Consider the following 21412-nt stretch of genomic DNA (forward strand, 5'->3'; position numbering starts at 1 on the left):
GACCCTGGGGAGGGAGTGGGCACTCTGGGAGGAGAAATGTCACAAGCTCAAGGCCAGGCCAAGCTATGTAGTCATTTCCAAGCTAGCCTGCACTAAAGACTGAGAGCCTGTCTCAGACGATCAAGAAGGTAATCAATTATCTTTAAAAATGAAGCAAATGGTATGGAGTATTGTGGGGTAAAACGCCTGTCTCTTCCAATCCATTTTCCAGATGCATTTATGGGTAACAATTCACAGCACAACCTTCTACAGATTTTAAGTACTATGGCCACATATGCATCTACTTTACCACAGGAGTCCAGGCAAAGCACACCGTTCCTTAACAGCTCCTGGGCATCTTCCCATACCACAGGAGCAGGCCTGGCTTTCCACTATCGAGAGGAAACACCAGCATTTACTATATTGTTGACATGCTTCTAGCAGCAAATCCATGACGTAAGCTCCTAAACCTGAAATTGTTACTTTACTGTGTACTTCTAAAACTTTTCTAAAAGAAAAGCCACTTTGAACCAAAAGAAGTACCAATTTTCACCACTTTGTTTTCCAAATATTATCCTTATTAATCATTGATCAAGTCTCTAGTAGTTGGAAGAAGCGATTTCATATCATTTAATTTGTACTTATTTTTCTTAATAAGATTACACAGATCTTTTCCTTTTTTTTAATGTCTTCTATTTCCATACTTTATTCATAGTTGTATTAGGTTTTTTATATTTGCATTTTAAATACTCTTTGTTATATTACTAATGTAGTCTTTACTTAATATGTGTGAATTTTTACGTGCATTTGTAAATGATCCATATTATTATTATTTTGTAAATAAGGTTTTATTTTATACTCCAAATATACCAATATTTTCTATCATAGATATTCAACTAAAAATCATGCTCTCCAGTTCTCTTATTACATTTGGGTATAGTGTTACAGGCTTCCAATCCCAGCACTCTGAGGCTAAAGCAGGAGGCTAAAGTTAAAGGCTAGAGGGGTTATTCAATGCGTTCCAGGCCAAACTATATACTGCTATTTACTGTACACAATGAGACAGTCTCAAAAAACAAACACACAAAAAAACAACTCAAAGTTAATTCTTTTAAAGAACTCTAGTTTTTCCAGTGTTTTAATACCAGCCCTTCCTCTTCTTCCGTATGTGTCGCTGAGCAGCAGAGCCACAGGGGCAAGTCTGGAATGTGGCAGCGACAGGAGCAGGTTTAGTTCACACAGCCCAGCAGTTGTCGCGACGCTGCCGAACTAACAACCTACCCTTCCCTCTCTGCTGTGAAACATGGCCTTTCTAAAGCCAGGTTGTAAATGCAGCCCTTCACCCTGGCAGCAAATTTCTACGCCCAGGGTTTCTTCCCCACACGGGCCTGACTCTCTAGAAAAACCAAGATGGAAACTCAAGGCCACTTCCAATGTCTCAGAAGAAATGACAATACTGGCCTCACAGGGCTGTCCTCTGCAGACGCTCCTGAAGTGACTGCATGAGGAGTTCAGATCATCGTCGGTCTTCTACGCACTCCCTCCAATGTGGGTAGTAAGTTCTTGTGTTTGGCTTGCCCACGCATAAAAAGCAAACTCAACCTTCATGTACAATACAAGACTGATTACTTGTGAGTTTTATAAAATTGTCCTACTCTAGGCGAGAACACCATTCACGCTCTACAGATTTTTGTGATGAATAAGAAAAACGTCTCTTAGAATTATCAAAAGAAGGGAGGTCTGTCTCTAGGCCAGCACCGGGCAACTTAAGTATAATATAAATTTTATAGATAATTTAAATGTTCCAAATAGTTACATTTAGAATAATAAAAAAACTATCAGATATTTTATAATATAGTTTATCTAGCCCAAATATAAACAAAATATTATCACTGCAACACATAACTAATACAAACCAGGACTGTGCAAGGGCCTGCTTTCAATCCTGAAATGGGCCTACATCTTTGAAAGTGAGGTGCAGCAGTATTCACATGCCATGTCTGTATGCACTGGCCACACTTCCACTTGCTCCGCAGTGATGTGTGTGGACAGTACCTCAGCTCCAGCCCCTTGAAATCTCCTAAGGGGAAAGAGGCCATGCATGCCATAGGGAGCTGTCTTCTAATAGCTCATGAGCTAACCCCGACCCCTCAACACCCACAGTTCTGAAGCTCGCTGAGCCCTGGAGATCCTAAGTCAAGAAGCACTCATGCAAGCAGTGGCACCACAAGCAGAGGTGATGACAAACCTCCTGCATCCTGCCAGGGAGAGGGGCTTCGCAGAACGACTGACACCCCTCCAGGGGGAGGCACAAACGGCAGTGAGCAGCTCCTCGCTCATCAGGAGGACCCTCACTTTTATTAGGCCAAGATAAATAAATAAATCAGAATTCTTCTTTTCAGCTTTCTGATTCTAATGGGAAGGTATAAAGGAAAGATACATGCCTTTAAAGCACCTAAAACAAATTTGAGTTTAGGCGGGGTGAAGGAGGAAGAACCTTGAACTTGAAGTCAAACAGGTTAGCCTAGGGTCAGGTCTCAGTCCTCGATGGCTGAGTCACCTTGAGTCACTACTTACCTGTCCTGACTTCAGTTTTCTTAACTGTATAAATAAAGGGAGCATCACTCCTGAGTGGCTCACACAGAAATGAGTATAGGCTAACATGCTTTGCAACTTGTAAAATCCAGTCCAAATAAGTATTATTCTAATGACTAAGAGTCCAAGCTTTTACCAGTCACTTACTCTGTCGCCTCGGGCAAGTCACTTTTTCTGTACATGCCTCCGATTTCTCTTATGTAACACGAAGTAGGGCTATACTGTTCCTCACACCAAACAAAAATGTCCTCTCAGTATACTCAATAGGCAGACCCCTGAGTCAGGTTTAGAGGCCCTGGGCCATGAGTGACTAGACTCAGAACAAATGGAGACTTGGATTCATGGTGTCGTGATTTTTTTTCTTTTTTTGAGTGACTATTATAAGCCAGGCATAGCACTGGATGGGAGAGAGGGACACACCCCTCTGACTCATTAGAAAAAAAGGAGTTGGGAGCAGAACAGGTTCCTAACACTAAGGCTAGAAGATCCACATCCACTGTCTGCAGAGCACAGGCAGGTGGGTCAATAAAGGCCAGACAGACTAACCCTGAGTGATGGACAGGTGTGGTGACCCCGGGAGAGCATGCGAGCCTTTGTAGAGCAACTGCTTAGCACTGTCAGCTGATTTTCTATTTTGAAAAAAGAAAGCTAGAGAATGAGCTTCAAGAAAAATGCCCTGATTCTATACCTGACCAAGCAGTTATAACAAAACCATTTGCAGGTCAAGCATGAAAGGCATCTGGGGGTTAGACTTGGGTGGTCTCTGACTTAGGGAAGCAGGGAGAAGAAAATAGTGGCTATAAAAAGAAGACTACAAGGTGCTCAGGGTCTCGGACTAACAGAAGATCTTGCTATGTGTTCCCACCCAAACACCAAACCAACACCCTAGAAATGAAAAGGGCAATGGTCAAAAAGGAGATTGAGAATAGCAGCAGATATTATTCAGGGGACAGAAGAACAAAGAGCTAAGAAAAGGAGTTAGTGACAATGGAGATGATGATTTCAGACCTGGAGGAGCCAAGAACTAACTACAGAGACAAGCAAGCGAAGAGCTGAGAGGATCTTTGGAGCATTATGACAAGGAAAAAAAAAAAAGGAAAGAGGTGAGTGTAATCAAGTTAATAGATTTTTCAGGAGAGCCAAAGGCAGATCACATTCCCACATTAAGGAGGAAACAAGGGAAAGAAAATAAGTGGCATGCCTAGCAGAAAAGATAAATGATGTGATCAGATTCCTAGTGGATGAAAGGCCTGGGGGAGACAGCAAGTTCACAACAGGGGAAGCAGCTCCCAGTCAAACCACAGAAGAGCTTACAAGACAGAGGCAAGTACAGCCCCAAAGCCCAGTTTAAGACTCGGGAGGTACTGGCACCCACAGTTCTGAAGCAATGCACCCACAAATAATCACAGTGCTAGGAAGAGAGGCCAATACACAGCTTTAAGGGTGAGATCAGTTGATATCCCTGTCCTTTAGGAACTGGCAATGCACGCTGTCTTGCACGTATTTCTATTTTATATACGTATACACATCATAAATCAGAAACACCTATTAACCAAGAGATCCATTCCAATAATGCATTTTATTTTCCAGAACCTCATTACCAGACATCGGAATACAACAGTGGAAATGCCGTTATCCCAAGAGGTAATGAGCATGGAATTGCCATTACATTCTAAGTAAGATCTGGTCAATGAGAAATGGCACACAGACAGAAACCCCACAGTACCGTGTGCTCAGTTAATAAATCAGTGCGCGAGCACTGGCCATGTCCTAGAGTCCTACAGTGCGAGTGCATACAGTGGAGATGTATGGGGTGGAGGAGGAAGGGTGATTATGAAAGACCAAGAGTGGCGACCACCGAAACAGCCCATTTGTCCACGGCTTGGTGGCTCCCAGAGATGCCTTGAACAGGATGTGCACTGATGGGATTTATAAAAACATAACACTGTTTTACAACACTTAGGAGAAAAAATTTTCTGGAGCATTTCTCTGGAGAAGAGTTTTCTCCCAATTACTTTACCATCACAATGGCTCTGTAAGCCATCTATACACAACACATGCACACAAATGCCCAGAAAATAGGAAGAATCCACTCAGGTCTTCTGCATATGACAGTAAACAGAATCTGCCTTGCTTAGTAAAGCCTCACTTGCTGGCAATATTTAGAATGTATATGACAACATAACAAATCTATTTTAAGAACAAAGTTGAACATATATCAAAATACTATGGCTTTGGCTAATTTGTAATTTTTCTGTAAACAACAAAGGCAACCTCAGATTTTGAAGCCGAGGAATTAGTCATTCTGAAAGCAACATGCTACAACTTGGGATGTTTTCATATTTTTATGAAAATAAAGATCTCTACACACTTAAGCAAAGCTGGACAATAATAGTGGTTTTGAGTCCCACTGAAGGCTAGTTATCACACGCCCTCTGAAGCAAGTAAGGCAAGAGTCTAGGGCAGCTTACAGACCAGTTCCTCAGTTTTCTTTAGACACTTGTCTAAAAGTAAATGTTGTCTAAAAATAAATGTTATCATTTACCTACTTACTACTTCTTAGTTAGTTACAAGAAAAATCCATTGATTATTGGCAATGGATTACAATTACACGACAAAACAATGTCATACCATTAAAACTCAATGAAGAAAAAAGGAGAGATATTAATCTCGCTTTCTATGTGGTGCACTGGGGCTTACTCATTTCCTCTTCATGCTTTCTGGATTATGACTGTAGTATGGGAGTACAATGGTTAAAATATTCTGTATGCGACTGCATTCTCAATCGAGTCAGGAAAAGAATGAATCGTTCTCACACATTACCAGAGCCGTAGCCCAGGCCAGGCCTCCGGGATAGTGCAAATTTAGGATTATGGAAGTGGCATGAGGAAAGGGCTGTTTGAATTGGGTTTTATATAATGTATTTTTGTTGTATGGAAGAATTAGAAAGAAAGGCTTTCTAAGAACCGACTGAATCTACTCGGATCTTGAAGAAATGGTTATTTTCTATAGGTACATGGACAAAAAAACATGCCAGGTATGTAAGCCAGTGATTTCAAAGCATGTCTCTAGAACAAGCAGCAAAACTTGGCTTGTGCCCCTATCCCTGCAGGGGAATGTCCAGGAGAAGAATCTGGGGGTCCTTTGGGGGAATTGTGGCGAATATCCAACACAACATTTGGTCATCATCTCAAGGCTCTGATTGAGGCTCACCAGGAGATGTGCAATTGTATGTTCTATAAAACTGCCCAGGGTCTCACCAACTGTTCATTCATGCACTGAAAACTCAAATCAGCCCTAACTGATCTCTCTGGACTCTCCATCCCTGGATGTTCTCCTGATGGGAAACTCCTGAATTAGAAGGAGGGTGTTGAATCACACAAGGAACATGAGCTGCAGTATATAAGCTCACCAAAAACCCATGATGGGGAGCCCTGCCCTATCAACTAAGGAGCTGCCAGTGGAGCTCACAGAACCTATGGGAAAAAGCACCCCAGAAGGCAGCACATTGTCTTGTCTCTATTCCAGGAACCAGTGCTCACTTTCCTTCCGCCATTTCAGCAGAAACAAAAGCACCATATGTGAGGTGGGTACCGTAACAACACCAGGGGATGTGGCCTGCAGTGCCTACGGAAATAAAGCTCCCCAGATCAGACCCAAGGTACCCAGTCAGTCAGGGCTGAGCAAGAGAGATGGTGCTAAGAACATACTAATTCTCCCTTATTGATTTCTCAACAATATCTCTAAATTTCACTTATAAAATTAAGCTGAGTTCTGAATTACAACAGAAAACTTGGACACTAATCAATACCGTAATTCTCCTTCCAACTTTCTAAAAATTTCCCTAAATTTCTTTATAAACATTTATTATTCTTTTTAAGGTTAAGTGGAAAAAAAACATCAAAAATATAAATGATAGAAAAATCTTTTTATATATTTCAATCAACTCTTTGATTATTAGATTAAAGACTATTACTGTGCCCTTCTGCTAATATTATTCTCTAGAGAAAGGCTTTAACAAAATAACTCGTAATAAAGTCGACAATAACATTCTTAGCTCTTTTGAGGTCACTTTAGCAGCATCAAACTCTGTACGTAAACCTTTACTTCTTACCTTTTGAAACAGAGACAATACCCCGGGACTCTGAAGAACCAAGAAAGGTCCCATTCTGGAGCCATCCGAAGCCAGCACATTTAATTGCTCTGTTAAAGCTGATAGCACAGTATATGCCACGGCCAGAAGACCTGATCCCTTTCAACTAAAGTTTCACAACTTCTGGCCAACATGTCCCCAACCCTGCCCCCTATGAGAAATTTTTTTCGATATTACAATATAAGTTCTAGATTTAATCTAGCATATTATTATTACTGTTTTGGCCTGGGAAAATTCTAATGTAGTTTCAATTCTTAGCTCAGTTTCATTTTTTTATTTTCTTTATAATTTTCAGGGTTTTGTTGCTGTTGTTTTCATTTTCTTTATTTGAGACCAGGGTCTTGCTAGAGCCCAACCTGGCCTGAAACACATGATCTTCCTCTCTAGACCCTGAGTACTGAGGTTAGAGGCACATGCATGCCACCACACTTACCCAACTGCAGCCTAGTTACAGCAAACAAAAGCAAAACCTCACAAAGGAGGGTTGTATATGGTGGTACATATCTGTGAGCCTAGGTCTGAGGCAGGGGGATCACTGCAAGTCTGAGGCTGGGCTAGAAACACAAACACGTGATCTCACTAGGGTCACACACACACCTATGCAATGGCTCCAATGGCTCCTCGGCAGGTAACATTCTAACGTAATGACAAGATACACCTACAATAAAACATATGCTAGGTACTGAAAGATGACAATACTGGCCGAAAAAGTTTACAGTGGACAGAAATCTACAAGCCACTTTGCTTTGGGCTTAGAAAGTTTTGTTCTACAATTTCTTAGATTGTGCATTCACTCATTAAAGTGCAATTTACTGAGAGCCCACCATGAGCAACACTTGATGAGAACCCTGGAGACTACATCAAGCTATAAAGACAAAGAACTGCCATGAGGACCCCCAGCCTGATGGGGGAAGGGAGTGGGGAATAGTAGTTAATCTCCACAACAGATAACTGGACAGAAAGCCGTGAGGCAGAAAAGAGCGGGAAGGACTAACAGTGACAACGCTGATCATGACCACAGGCACACTAATGGGCCAGGCTCTGCTCACGGTGGTTGGGACACCACTTCTGTCCCGGCCAGCTGGATCCAGATTCCCAGTTTTTCCTGCTACCACACCATATTTGTTGAGATAAAGGAAGTAGAGAGGTGGGGGCTGGGCAGTTAAGTATGGTAACAAGGGAAAGCCTGCCAGAAGATTGACATTTGGAGGGTGCCGAAAGAATGAGGCGCAGCCTTCCTCCTGGCAGGAATGAAAACATAAGAACACTCCTCAAGCCACTGCTATTCTATGCCACCTGCACATAAGGAACACGCATCTTCAAATTACCTACTAAAAAAACACCAAGTAACTCAACAACTTATTTGTTTAGAAACTTAAGTGAGTGATACTGCAAACAGATGACTAGTCATCAAAATAAAACATGAAACTCAATAAAAATTTATGGTCCAACACTAGCCTACAATGTACAACTATGACTAAGAAATGCCCCAAATTCCATAGTTGGCATCATCTTCAAACAACCGTTCTGCTTGCTAAGAATCATGCCACCTTTGTCCAAAGGACTGCTAAAACCAAGTGAATCAGTGCAGAATTAATGAGGTTACCAAAATCTTCCCATCTATTTTGCAGAAAGCCAGTATGTCTGAGCAAAGAGAGATAGGGGTAACTAATTTCTTCCCTCTGGCTGCAGCCCGTCCTTGAAACACATCCTGGAGTGACGTCTTCAAGAATTCCCTGGGCTTCCATACGAATCTCTTATCCCTAACTTTCCAGCTTGCTCATGTCAAAAAAGAGCCTGTCTGTGTAGAACAGGACGTGCAACCTCCAAGGTGTGGCCACAAGGGGTCTGGTACGAGACTGACAAGGAAGACAGAGTGAATCACATCTGGGCAAAAGAGTTCTCTAGACAGGAACTCCAAAGAACTGACAGGGACTCAAATATCTCAACATGGCCTCAGACTTGGATTTCTGATCCTCCTGCCTCCTCCTCCCGAGACAACAGTGTGCACCGCTCTAAGTGGTTTCATGCAGTGCTAGGACTCACACCCAGCGTGTTAGATAAGCACTCTATCTGGTGAATTACACCCTCAGCCCTCTAGTCCGTCTTCAAAGATTTTTGCATTTTAATAAAAGGACATTAGCTTGACCATCACTACTATCTTCTCATTTCACTTCAACGAAAATAGGTGAGCAAACCATTCCAATGGCATTTCCTTTTCCCTCCCTCCCACTTGTGTGTGGTGTGTGTGTGTGGTGTGTGTGTGTGTGTGTGTGTGTGTGTGTGTGTGTGTGTGGTTATGTTCAGTAACTTCCACCTTGTTCACTGGAGCTGGATGTCTCAATCAGACCACGATCTCACTGACATGGCTAGTCTCACTAGCCAGCTTGCTCTGAGGCTATTCATCTTCACCTGTACCTACCCAACATTTTCTTTGAGTTCTGTGGCTCCAAACTCCACTTCTCATGCTTGTAGATCAGGCATTTTAAGCACCAAGCCACCTCCCTAGCCCCTCGGGGAGCATTCCTTACAGCTTCACCATCCCTCCCCACTCACTCCTGTCCTTACTACTTCCAGTATTCAGCTCTTTCACAGGCCTTGCCCTGGGAATCTCACAGCTGACCCACTGATCCCACAGTTCTAGAATCTAGGCCCATCCTGTATAGACTTTCTACAATAAGTAAGCTCCCTGAGCATACCTATTACCAGTGCCACCTGGGGAAACTGGGTGGAGGTGGGGTGTGCTGGAGTGTGTGGAGGGAGGGGGTGTTAGAGCAGGCGGAGGTGGGTGTGTTGGAATGCGATGGGATTGAGGAGTGTGGGGATGGGATGGAGGTGGGGTGTGTTTGCTTGAAAGCCTGTGCAAGGAAAGCCATGTTGGAATGCGATGGGGTTGAGGGGTGTGGGGATGGGACGGAGGTGGGGGGTGTTTGCTTGAAAGCCTGTGCAAGGAAAGCCATGGCTGTGAGACTCCAGATGCAGTTCCCAGATCATTTCCTCATTGTGCATGGTGACAAGGGTCTTTTGTTTGACCATTGCTATGCTCTGGCTGAGGGTCATATGTTGGTTTATAAGACCCACAAAAAAGTATTAAGCACACCTATAAACCCAGTACTTAGGAGGCTGAAGCAGGCAGATGATGAGTTCAAAGTCAGCCTGATTATGCAGTGACTTTCAGGCCAGCCTGGGTTACATAGAGAGATCCTGTTCCCAATGCCCCAATCCTTTATAAAAAATCTAAAGTAAAGTTTTGTAATACAGCAGTGTTTAAATCGGGCATGCTCTGTGTCTACAGCTGGCCAAGTATGAAAGGTTTATTGAGCAAGAGAAAGCATTATTTAGGGAAAAGCCTTCTTTGTCTATATGCTTTGTTTCATCACATCTGGTATTGTCCTGAGACAGTGCGCTCTCCACAGCTGGCTGCTATTGCAATCTGCCTTCTCTCAGGTCCCAAAGGCTGAATGAACCAGGTGTCACTAAGCCCCAGGTGCTCCACTCCCCACCAGGAGGTTCAATTTGACAGCTTGACATCAAAGACTGTGCACAGGCTCTGACAGAGAGATGATTTGCTTCATGTCCCCACTAGAAAGGTTCTGGTTCAAGTAAGAAAAATGTTGGTGGCAGAGGGTGGGGGCTGGCGTATGGATTGGGAATGCAAAAGCTTTCCCCTTGCATAGACGTTTACTTTCCAACTTAAGGCACAGTAAATAATCCTGAGACTTCAAATGACTCTGGTCTTTGCGTGGGTGGTTTCTTTCTGTCTATTGAATGATTCTATACCTGCCCTATATCAACCAAAAAAAAAAAACAAACCCACATAGCAATATCTTTTTACGCATGCCAAACCAGCATCAACATGTACCAGCGAGAATACTACACAAGTAAAGACAGGCTTTCTTTACTAGGCGGCGCTGGCTCACGCCCTTTAGCATAACTATTCAAATACCTGGAGATGCCAGTAGAGTTCCACAACCCACACTTGGGATATACACAAACAGTATACAGAAACGGCTGCTTGTTATGGATTTTTTTTTCTTTTGTCTCCTATACAGGAGGAAACATCATAACAAACATGAACATTTGAAAGTGTAGATGGCACCGAAGAGCTGTAGCTAGGCTGGACTATTTTCTCATGGACACCACAGTAGACACATCAATGTTTTATGAAACTGGCAATCTTACTGTGTAAGGAAGAGACTGAGTGCTGGCTACAGTGACACAGTTTGCCATTTTAGACTTCAGAATCATGCCAAAACGAATGTCTGGGATAAAAAGGTGGCAGAATAAGTGATAGTATGTTTTTTTTTAAAACATGCTTTTTTTTTTTACACGACAGCTACTTTGATGTTTTAAATAGCAAAATCATCTTTAATTCCCCAAACAGTCTGTGCTTCCTCCTACCTTTTGGCTTCTGCACACACAGGCCTCTCTACCTGGGTGTTCCTCCTGCTTATCCTCAAAGCACTTCTCCATCTCTCTTAGTTAACATCTATTTACACACCACACAGATACCAACTTCTTTCCAGAAGCCTTCCTTGACCTCAAACAACTCGGAGTGGCTGTCTGGCCTCCGGTGGTTTCTGTCTTCAAAGATGCCTTCAATTTTGTCTTCAGCAAGAAATGCTTATCACTAGCTGACAGTTTAGGACATATGCTGTAATGAGGGTCTGCTCTGAATTCCCCTGTTCAGTGTGTGTGTATGTGTATGTACACACGGATATGTGCACCTATGGAGGCCAGAGACTGACATTGGTATCTTCCTCAACCACTGCTCTGTCTAAGAGAATCTTTTATTGAACCCAGGCTGGCTACCAGCAAACAGCACGGTTCCCCGGTAGCTGGGATTACAACTGTGCGCTGTTGCTCTCAGCTTCTTGAAGTGGATTTCGGGGATCAACCTCAGGTCCTCCTGCTTATGCAACAAGCACTTCACTAACTGAGCCATCTCTCCAGTCCCTGCCAAGCATTTTTAAATGTGATTTTGTTTAGAGCAATCTAAGTATGCTACTTGATGTATTAGTTGGGTTTGGTCACAAGGTTTCTGAACAATGCTAATTAAGATAAAGGGGGCTAGAAAGACATTGAAATGTGATGGGGAAGAAGTCATTCACTTGGTAACTGTTTATCAAAGGACTGCTCTGGGAATCACTGCTCTACTTCTGACACTGTGGCAGATCATGAAAGAAGCAAGTACCCAAGGGTGGAGAGAGGTTCTTGCCATCATTAGACATTGAGTTTGGTCCCTTGGGCCCACATGGTAGAAAGACATGGCTCCCCAACGGTGTCTTCTGACAATGGTGTGTTATTGCTCACACACACTAAATAAATAAGTGTAATAAAAGTATAAGAAATCAGTAAACAAATAAAATGAGGATATTAGCTTTTCATGTTGCTTAGGGGCTTTGCAAATTTTCTGATCCTCACTCAAGGAAACAGGTGGAAAAGAAAACCAGATCGCATAGGGAATGGACAGTGAGTATTTGGTTCCTTTAACACGTCACAGGGATGCTTTTAGGAATGAGACAAAGAGCCACATTTTATGATCTTCAGTAACTGGAGGACATGAGAAAGTCTTTCTACTCCAACAACAGAGCCTTTCAAAGCTACCATTGCTGCTCTGCGCCATGAGGATATCTTAATACCTAATTTATATAACTAAGATTTATTTACTAAGCAGAGTATGATTCAAAGATTACACAGATTAACTTACCTCAACATAGGAAATTGGAAATATTCCTATTTTATCTGCCAACATTCCCTCAGCCCAGTTCTCATCCACTCTGCGGATCACGGTCAGTACGTCATCCTGAAATAACAACAAATCATGAGTCTCTCTGATCCCATTAAATTATCACTTAATTAGCACCCTCCATAAAGGGGCTGAAGTTTTAAAAGTTGATGAATGAAAAATTCTGTAATGTATCTTTCATACACAAAAATACAATGTTTTCCTAAAGCAAGCAGCAGCTGCCAGTCAATCTGATATCCCTTAAAATTTTTTGTTATACTCATTAAAGTGCTGTGGGAGCAATCGTGTGCACACACAAGTCAGAGGACAGCTTTGGTGAGGTGTGATTTTCCCCTACCATGTAAGTCCTGGTGATCAAACTCAGCCTGCCTGTCAGGCTTGGCACCAAGTGCCTTCACCGACTGAGACACGGCACTGAACCCACGTGTGGGGGTGTAGCCAGGAGAGATAGAAGCAATCTTCTAGATACCGTACCTTTGCAAACGGAAGGCAATCTTTGTCAGCTTCCTTGTCTTTCACTTCAAAGTCATAAAGTGCTTTGCACTGAGGCGGGGGCTGAGGTAAGGGTTTGATGATCTGCACAAAGTTGGTGGGGAAAAAGCCGTGGACCCCATTGACTTCCCCATGGTACCAGTTTTCATCCACTTGTCTGCGCAAAATGATGATGTCGCCTTTGCTGAACTTAAGGTCTCCGGGCTCTTTTCCTTCGTAGTTATATAATGCTTTGGCACATGGTAACTGAGGTATTCCCTTCAAGAAAGAGAGGGATATCAGTGAAATGACAGTCAGATGATGTCTCTGAGCATATAATTGCATTCTTGTCATCTTTAAGTCAAGATCAAATCCACCATCTTGGCCCTTGGAAGAAAATCTTACGCTAAAACATGATTGCATCTCCTACAATACAGATACAAAGCGCAAGGCGTGCCTGTGTCGCGTGTGGCGCAGCCTCTGTAACTAAACTTATTATACTGAAGCTTTGGTTTTGTTCGCCTGGGATTATTGCCTGCGTCTTTTTCCTGGTATTAACTTCAAAACTTCATAAAAACAGAACTTAGCTTTTATATTAATAATTCCTTCATCAAAATAATTCCTCATCAAAATAGATGATTAAGGATGGAGATGAAAAATTTAAACCAAAACCTAATCTATCAGCTTCATTACTACTTTTAAGCAGATTAGATTTTGGACAAACATTTTTTCTGATGTGGTTTTTAATGTGGGCACCAGGTCCCAATTTTTTATGAACTCTCATCATTTATTAAGACTCCTTTCTTTCTATGTCCAAGTGCAGAATACAGCAGTAAGTCTGCCCCAGGGCCTGAGTGTACCAATTAGCACTACTGTCAACCTGATACACCTAGAATCACCTACAAAAAGTCTCAGTTGAGCACTTGTCTTTATAAGGTTGGTCTGTGGGCATGTTGTAGAGGACTGTCTTGATTGTTAAGGGTTGGTTGGTCTGTGTGGGATTGCCTTGATTGTTAAGGGTTGATCTGTGTGGGACTGTCTTGATTGTTAAAAGTTGTTCAGTGTGGGATTACCTCGATTGTTAATTGATGTAAGAGGGTCCAGCCCATTATGGGAGGTACCATTTCATGAACACATGTATAAGAAGCTAGGTAAGAAACAGCCTTTGAGCTAAGCAGCCATCAGCTTTCGTCCAAGGCTTCTGTTTCAAATTCTGTTTGACTGTTATCCAGGGTGTAAGCCAAATAAATCCTTTACTTGTTGCTTTGGGTCAGAATGTCTTACCCCAGCAACAGAAAAGAATCTAGAACACTGCCCTCTCAGGCTTTATAATCTATAAGTGTTCAGACATGGTCTTTTACAATTTAAGATATTCAACATACTCTTTTGGTAAAACAGCACTGTGAGAGTGAGAAGAAGAGAGATGAAGTTTTAAACATTGCAATCAATCTCATTTTTAAAAAGCAAGTTAAAAGTTGTGTGCTCCTCCAAGACAATTTAGTCATCCAATGGAATCAGTATGACATATCTTAATGGCCCTTGGTGCCATTCATGAACATTAGTCAGCAATTTAAGATTTCTGGGCTTCCTGGAGCACTGCTGTCTATCACTGAGACAGAAGATAAACGGTGAGTCAAATACATCTCTAATAAACGGCAGAATTATATTACAGCCTTCTGCTCCTTATATCCTCACCCATGTATTCATCCATGTAGAACATATTCATCAAGCTTTTACTCCTTTACCAGGCAGTGTGCTAGAGCTTCAGATTTTAAAAGGAATAACGCATAGTTCTCCTCCTTGAGGAACAAGGCAAGTGAAGTAATAATAATCCAGTGGCATAAATTCAGTGATGGAAATATCCACTGCTGATGGGAAGAGAGAACTTGGAGGCTTAGCAAATGGGGGAAAGAAACTATTTCTCCAAGTATTCGTGAGATTCTGAAGGGCTACCTAAGCAAAGTTGGAGTAGAGGGACAAAAAGGAAAGCAGCACTCCGTTCAGAGGGGACAGTACTATCAGGGAGCATCAGCAGGGACAGAGAATCAGCAACAGAAGGCTCAAGGGAGATCAGTGGTGTCAACTTTACAGTGGATCTTAAACAACTGTCAACAATCTTGGGTCAATGGGTCCTTCAGGCACCAGTCAAGGGTTTGAAGCACAGGTGGGTATGTCACACTGTGGGCCAGGTAGATGAGGCTGGCAGCAAAAGAGATTATGGGTTGGCAGGTGGACAGGCAGCTATGTGTAAAGCAGAGCTACACAATAGTTGAACTTTTTTTTAAGTTTAATCTTTCCAAGAAAGTAAAGCAGTGTATGTGCTAGTGTTCTCTACACTCCGCTCACATACAAAGAAGGTCCATTTTTAACACTTTTTAAAAATTGATCTTCAAAGATGTATTCATGCACATCAGTGCTCTACCTGCACGTACACATGAATGCCAGAAGAGGGCATCAGATCCCAGTATAGATGGTTGTAAGCCATGATGTGGTTGCTAGGAATTGGACTCAGAACCTCAGGAAGGGCAGACAGTGCTCTTCACCACTGAGCCATCTCTCCAGCCCCTAATTTTTAACACTCTTGATGGGAATGAAACTTTATAATAGTTTTCACCAATTAGCTTATTTTGTAATGAGTCGGCCGCCTTTACTAAATGTTTCTGTTTGAATTAGGGCAGACAGTAATTCTTTCCCTCAAGCCGCTATCCTGCAGTCATCCTGCCTTGGCCTGGTCCATGTAATGTTAAGTAAAATGGCTCTGAAAGCCAACATCCTTGAAAGACATGCATTGAGTCTTGTAGAAATATTGATGCCCTCCTGCGCCCTGTTGAATCCTGCCTTAAGACCTAGCTTTTAAGGGCACAATTCCTGTTACCTGACCTTGATAAGACCTTGCAATTAAAAAATAAAAAAGAAAAAGAAAAAGAAGAGGAAAGAAAAACACATCTGCTCCTGTGCCTGGGGTTCTTCCCACGTGCTCTTCTGGGAACTCAGGCTTTTCACAATGCTATGAACTCTGCTTATAGTCTACTCAATACCTGATTTTGTAAAAGATAGTGTCTGTCCTCACATACACGGCACACCGTTCTTTTCTATATTATATATTTCTCAAAGCCTCCTTATCACAACTTAGCAACATTTCCTACAGCCAAGTTTGAGGAAATAAATGTAAATTGGCACAGCAGCGAGCTTTGCTGGGAAGCAGTAGACAAGACTGACAAGGGCATGGCAAGGAAACTGAGTTAACCCTTGCAGCCAATGAGACTGTGATAAGGCCATGGAGGAAGTAAACAGACCCCACCAACGGGTGCAGCAGCTCAACTGTTTATTAGCTGTGTGACCTTGGGCAGGTTGGCTTCCCTGTGCCCTGACTTCATCATCTGGAATTGTTGTGAGAACTTGTTGAGTTTATGCATTTAAATTTCATAAAATGTCCTGGAAAGAACTAAATGTTACATTTGTGAACTATCATCATCATCACCACCATTGTCATTATTCTGGGTCGTGTGAAAAGCCTAGTCACCAGTGAAATGGGTGCTTGACGATGCATTTGTTTTCGTGTAGCTGAACCTTGACTGACAAAGCAATTGCATATTTAATATATATATTAAATATGTACTAATATATTAATATAAATATATATATATATATTTTCATCGTAAGACAATGCAAAGACTGTTCCTCTCAGGAGGTGCTCTAGAATTTTGAAATGTGCACTTTTGAAGCACACATTTGTTCTGAGTCAAATCCATCCATCTTCCAGTTGCCCAGAAATTACAAATTCACTGACATGCACCGTTTAATAGGGGATGGCATTTCAGATGTGGCTGTAGTTCATCTTGACAGGGCTAATGTAAGGCATTGGGAGACTGCATGAATTAATTGGAAATCCTATTACAAACTCAGTGACAAATAACTCTATTCACCATTATGGCTAGTTCTCTCCATTTCACACACACCTCAATTAGCTCTGTCTGGCCGGCTCTACCCCTGATTCATGCCAGACAAATCCACACACCAAGATTCAGATGTAGTGCTCCTAGAAACCATTTTCAACTGCTCCTTGAAGAGATCTGTAAAGTCCTAAACAACTCACAGTAAGGTGCTTTTGTGATATGCTGATGTGGGTATAGAGGGACTTTATTTCTTTACAGATCATTTCTACACCCCAGTGGCCTAATGGACTTATTAACTTTGCCACAAAGTGAATCTATTAAGTGCTCCTAAAATCATCAAGCATCCTTAATAGAACAAGAAGCAACGGGAAAACCTATTATGATGATGGCGCTACGCATTATGGTTAGCCTGGGGTTACTGGCCCCCATGCAACCAAAACTTCATTAATTCACACGGACTTGCTAAATGTTGACTGCCACGGTTATTTCGGTGATCAATAACCACAGAGAAAGAGTCATAAAACTTATGGCAGCCGAGCCCACGAGCATACAGTCGGGCATCTGGCAGTGTTTTTCTATGGTGTTCTTTTTCAATTAGATTCTAAGACACTAAAAAGCCAGCTTGTGTCAAGTTTCTCAAAAGAAGGTTCCCCACATTAAATAAAATGAATTCTCTTCTGATTTCAAATCGAGCAGAGTTCAGTGATCTTTAGAAAACTTATTCCCACACAGGCTGCAGATGATTAAGGATAAATGGTTTAACGACTTGGAAGAGCAATAAAAGAACACATTTTCCTTCAACATCTGAAGGGAAAAGCCAAAACAATTGGTTTCAAAAACCCCAAGACTAGTCTTGTGAGTAAAATACGTCCTGGGCCCAGGGAGGCAAGGCCTCCTCATTCATCTCCTCCGAAAGGTCTGAGAGTCGTGTCATCGTCCTGGCCTCTGCCCTCCTCGCCTTCAGCTGCTTGTCTTTTGGATCCTCACATCAGGCCAGGGCCCCCGAGGACCACAGAGCTTAGATTTCACTTGGAGACTTTCACTTGGCTACACATGAAAGGGAGGCTTAAAAGGAGAGAAAGCCAGAGAGAAACTGCACTACAGTCTAACCTGGGGTGTGTGGCTGTCACTCATGCTGCCAGCTTTATAAAAAAGCTCAGCAACCGAAGAAAGGCGAAGCACTAGAACAATTCTTTATCAGCAGCAATTTCAATAATAATAAAAAACCTGAACTATTATTTTGTTCATTAAAAAGAAGAGCAGGACAGTGAACCCCCTTTACTTTGCAATGGATGTTTGCTTCTCAATTACACATTCAGGTGGTCACAGAGGACATTAAAATCCTCACACGATCTGCACACAAATATTGGTGATTAAATGCTTTCCACTTCCATCTCTGCACCATCAAGCATATTCCAATATATCTTGCAAAATGCTACTTGATGAGCTGGCTGAGGGTCCAACAGGTAAATAAAACACTCACTGCCAATTTATTTCATGGACTCAAAATGCCAATGCCCAGATATCCATGCGAGGCGGACTCTCGAAATTTAGGTGCCTTCATGCATTTCTTACTGCTCCATAAAGTAAAACAGATTCAAAGACCTACTAAAGAGAAAGTCCTGAAGATACTCTTACAGCGGGAACAGCTATAAAACGCGAATTCAGTTAGACCCAAAATGCCACTAACTCTGCCTGATTCCGACTCAACTTTCAAAAACTTTTCAGAAAGAACTGAGGAACAAAGAAAATAAGAGACAGTAAGTAGTACCGCACAGAGAGAAGCAAGCTGCACAGTGGATTTTAAAAAAAATTGAAAAAGTTATTTATTTGGGAACGCATGCATTTGTGCATCACGTATGCGTATGCGTGGGCCACGACAAGCGTGTAGAGGTCAGAGGACAGTTTCATGAGTCGGTTCTCATCTTTCACCATGTGGGGCCTGGCCACCGAACTCAGGCCAGCAGCCTTGCACAGCAAGCCCCTTTACCCACTGAGCCATCTCACCAACCAAAATAATATACTTAATGGTTATTAAATGTAAAGCTTTGTTCTCCGGGTGTCTAGGTCAGATCATTACTCAAATATGATCTAGCTATTAGTCGAAATGTTTCAATTTCAATACAATGCCTCAATAGTCACTACAAGCTATTTTTGTAAAGTAATGGTGGGATCTCAAATCTCCTCTTGATCCATCTTTTATTTATCGTTTCCTTTAACATTTATTTGTAAAGAACATTGTGCTACAGGATTTTCATTTAGTAACCATTTCCTTAAGTTTCTGAACTCTCACTCACTATACCTCAGAAGCTCCAAATATCCTCATCATAACTTAAAATCTACCAGTGCTTTCGTAAATGAGCAACATTAAAGGGAAAATTTTTCTCTCACTTACATGTATTTGTATTTTTATTTTAGGGTGCCCGGGAACAAGCACAGGACCTGGTCCATGCCAGGTTAGCTCTCTGCTATTAAGCCACACCCTAGCCCTACATTTATTCCTTCTGTTCACTCTTCTGTCCCAGCAGCCCCTTCCCTTACACAGCTCTTTCCTTCAGCTTTCTCTTGATGCAAGCCTCTTTATCTAACCAGCCTTTCTCCTCCACTCCAGATCTGGTTCCAATTTTACTCCAGCTCAAGAATGTGAGCTGACCCAGGCCAGCCTAAAGGGGTGCCAAGGCGCCCAGTTTGAAAGCAGTGCTGTAGAGGGAAGAAGTGGATAACAGAATACTGTTTGGTAAAACAGACAAACAAAAAAACCCCACAACAACAACCAAAACCTTATATTTAAGAAACAGGAAACGGCAAAACAGAAGCTAGGATGGAGAAAAAAGAACCAGCAAAATGAAAAACCGCAGAAGCAAGAGTAATTCCTGAAGTATAGTCTTGTCGACATCAACAATGTCTTTACAATCTAGAGATGGTTCCCAGTGACCTCTTAAATCAAACTAATGTTCTAAATCATCGGTTTTATGGCCCTCGGTTTGGGATGACCGTCCCACCTCGTATTTTCTACCCTCAGCAAGCAAAGCAGTTGCTGTCATCACCTCCTGGCTCAAATCCTCCACCACCAGAACTTCCTGAGAGCAGCCTATGTCTCCTGCCCACAGCCCTGGTCCCCAGTCAGGTTTGTCTCACCATCTACCTGCTGTTGATAATTACACATTGGTTTCTTTGCTGACATTTCTGTCCATCTAGGATGGCTGCTTCTGTTGTTTGGGATGGTATAATAAGGCTAGTTCAGAGATCCAGTTCTGGCGTGCTCCACAGATGGTCCAGACATTGTCTGCTTGAGAAGATTCTCCCCACCCCATCTAACAGGTGCTGTTCTTTCATGTACCCAGACTGCCCTACTCCTACCATTATAGGATTTATCTCACTCAGTGTAGAACCCACTTACCCTGGAGCAGAACATCCTGTACCGTGGGACTCTGCATTATTCATCTTGATACCCTGGGCACCGACCTCAGTGCCTGTTAATAAATTCTTGTTAAAAAAAAAAAAAAACTCATGAAGAAAAAAACCCCAAATATTGTTGTCCTTAGTGGGCTGAGTGCTACCATGTAGATGGACAAATGGAAGAAAGCAACTGAGAAGATGGTTGTGTAGGTAGATTTAATGGCTTTGTGTATATACCCACAATAACAGCCGTGGATTTATGAGTCGCCAGGGTTGACTGCTCCATTGTCCTTTGAAGTTATGTTCCGTGGATCCTCGGCACATGCTACATGGTGGCCACGAGATTCTGAAATGTGAGTGGCATAAGGATTCCAGTCCTGGGGTTCTGGGGACCCTCAGATGTGTTTCAGAGAGTATTGGGGAAATGTGAACAAGTCCTGCTCATCGGCATCCCCATGCATGTACAGAAGACATTCTGGACATGAACAGTTGAATGTTTTCTGCAAAGCAAATTTGTTTCTGCGAAGCAAATTGCTGGCATTTGAAAAATGTAAAACACGCTATGTAGCAAACCACAGCAAACAAATATTTTCCTTGCAAATTCATTTGGCAGTTATGAGGAAATAATCCTATATCTGATTTATAGGTTTCTCTTGGATGGTCCTAAAAGGAGGAGTGCCCAAATGACAGACAAAACTCTAAAACAAATCTTATGAATGTCTTTACAGGAATAGAGCAATTGAGAATGTAAGTCACTGAAGTAAAATGCAGGAAATTCATGTCACTCGTTGTCATGAGAGTTTGTTTCCCATTTCATTATGCACTCGATAACTGTGAGAGTGTTTTGCAGAGAGCAAGGAAGTTTACTGGAGAAATACCCTGCAGTGACTTGAGTTACTAGCTTCAAGACTCAAGGCATGATGAGAAATACTTCCTGGAAAAATGTTTCTACTGATTAGAAAGCAGTCTGGTTCCTGGTAAAGCAACTGCCCTTTCCTTGTCCCATGCCCTATACTAAATAACTCACCTGATTTGGGGCTGAGGGTTAGACAGGCAGGAAGGGCCAGGTCCCAGGAACTCTGTGCATCCTTACAGAAACCCAGGTAAGGGAGAACAAGGAGAGTGTATGTGTGAGAAGGCTATGCTACGATAGAGGTCTGAGAAGAATAC

The 21412-nt window shown here is 42.3% G+C and overlaps 1 protein-coding gene across 3 annotated transcripts in view; it reads right to left on the reverse strand.

The window, feature by feature from the left end:
- The window catches only part of Sh3rf1 (SH3 domain containing ring finger 1), a 158182-nt gene that overhangs the window by 42388 nt on the left and 94382 nt on the right, over window positions 1–21412 (reverse strand). For all 3 annotated transcript variants that reach the window (XM_055597891.1, XM_055597889.1, XM_055597890.1), the window contains exons 3-4: window positions 12951–13226; window positions 12438–12533 (exon numbers count right to left, since the gene is read on the reverse strand). In XM_055597891.1, the coding sequence (XP_055453866.1) occupies window positions 12438–12533; window positions 12951–13226 (372 nt within the window). The remainder of the gene's footprint in view (window positions 1–12437; window positions 12534–12950; window positions 13227–21412) is intronic.

Source organism: Psammomys obesus, unplaced genomic scaffold (assembly GCF_907164565.1).
Source record: "Psammomys obesus unplaced genomic scaffold, mPsaObe1.curated_primary_1811, whole genome shotgun sequence".
Taxonomy (NCBI): Eukaryota; Metazoa; Chordata; class Mammalia; order Rodentia; family Muridae; genus Psammomys; species Psammomys obesus.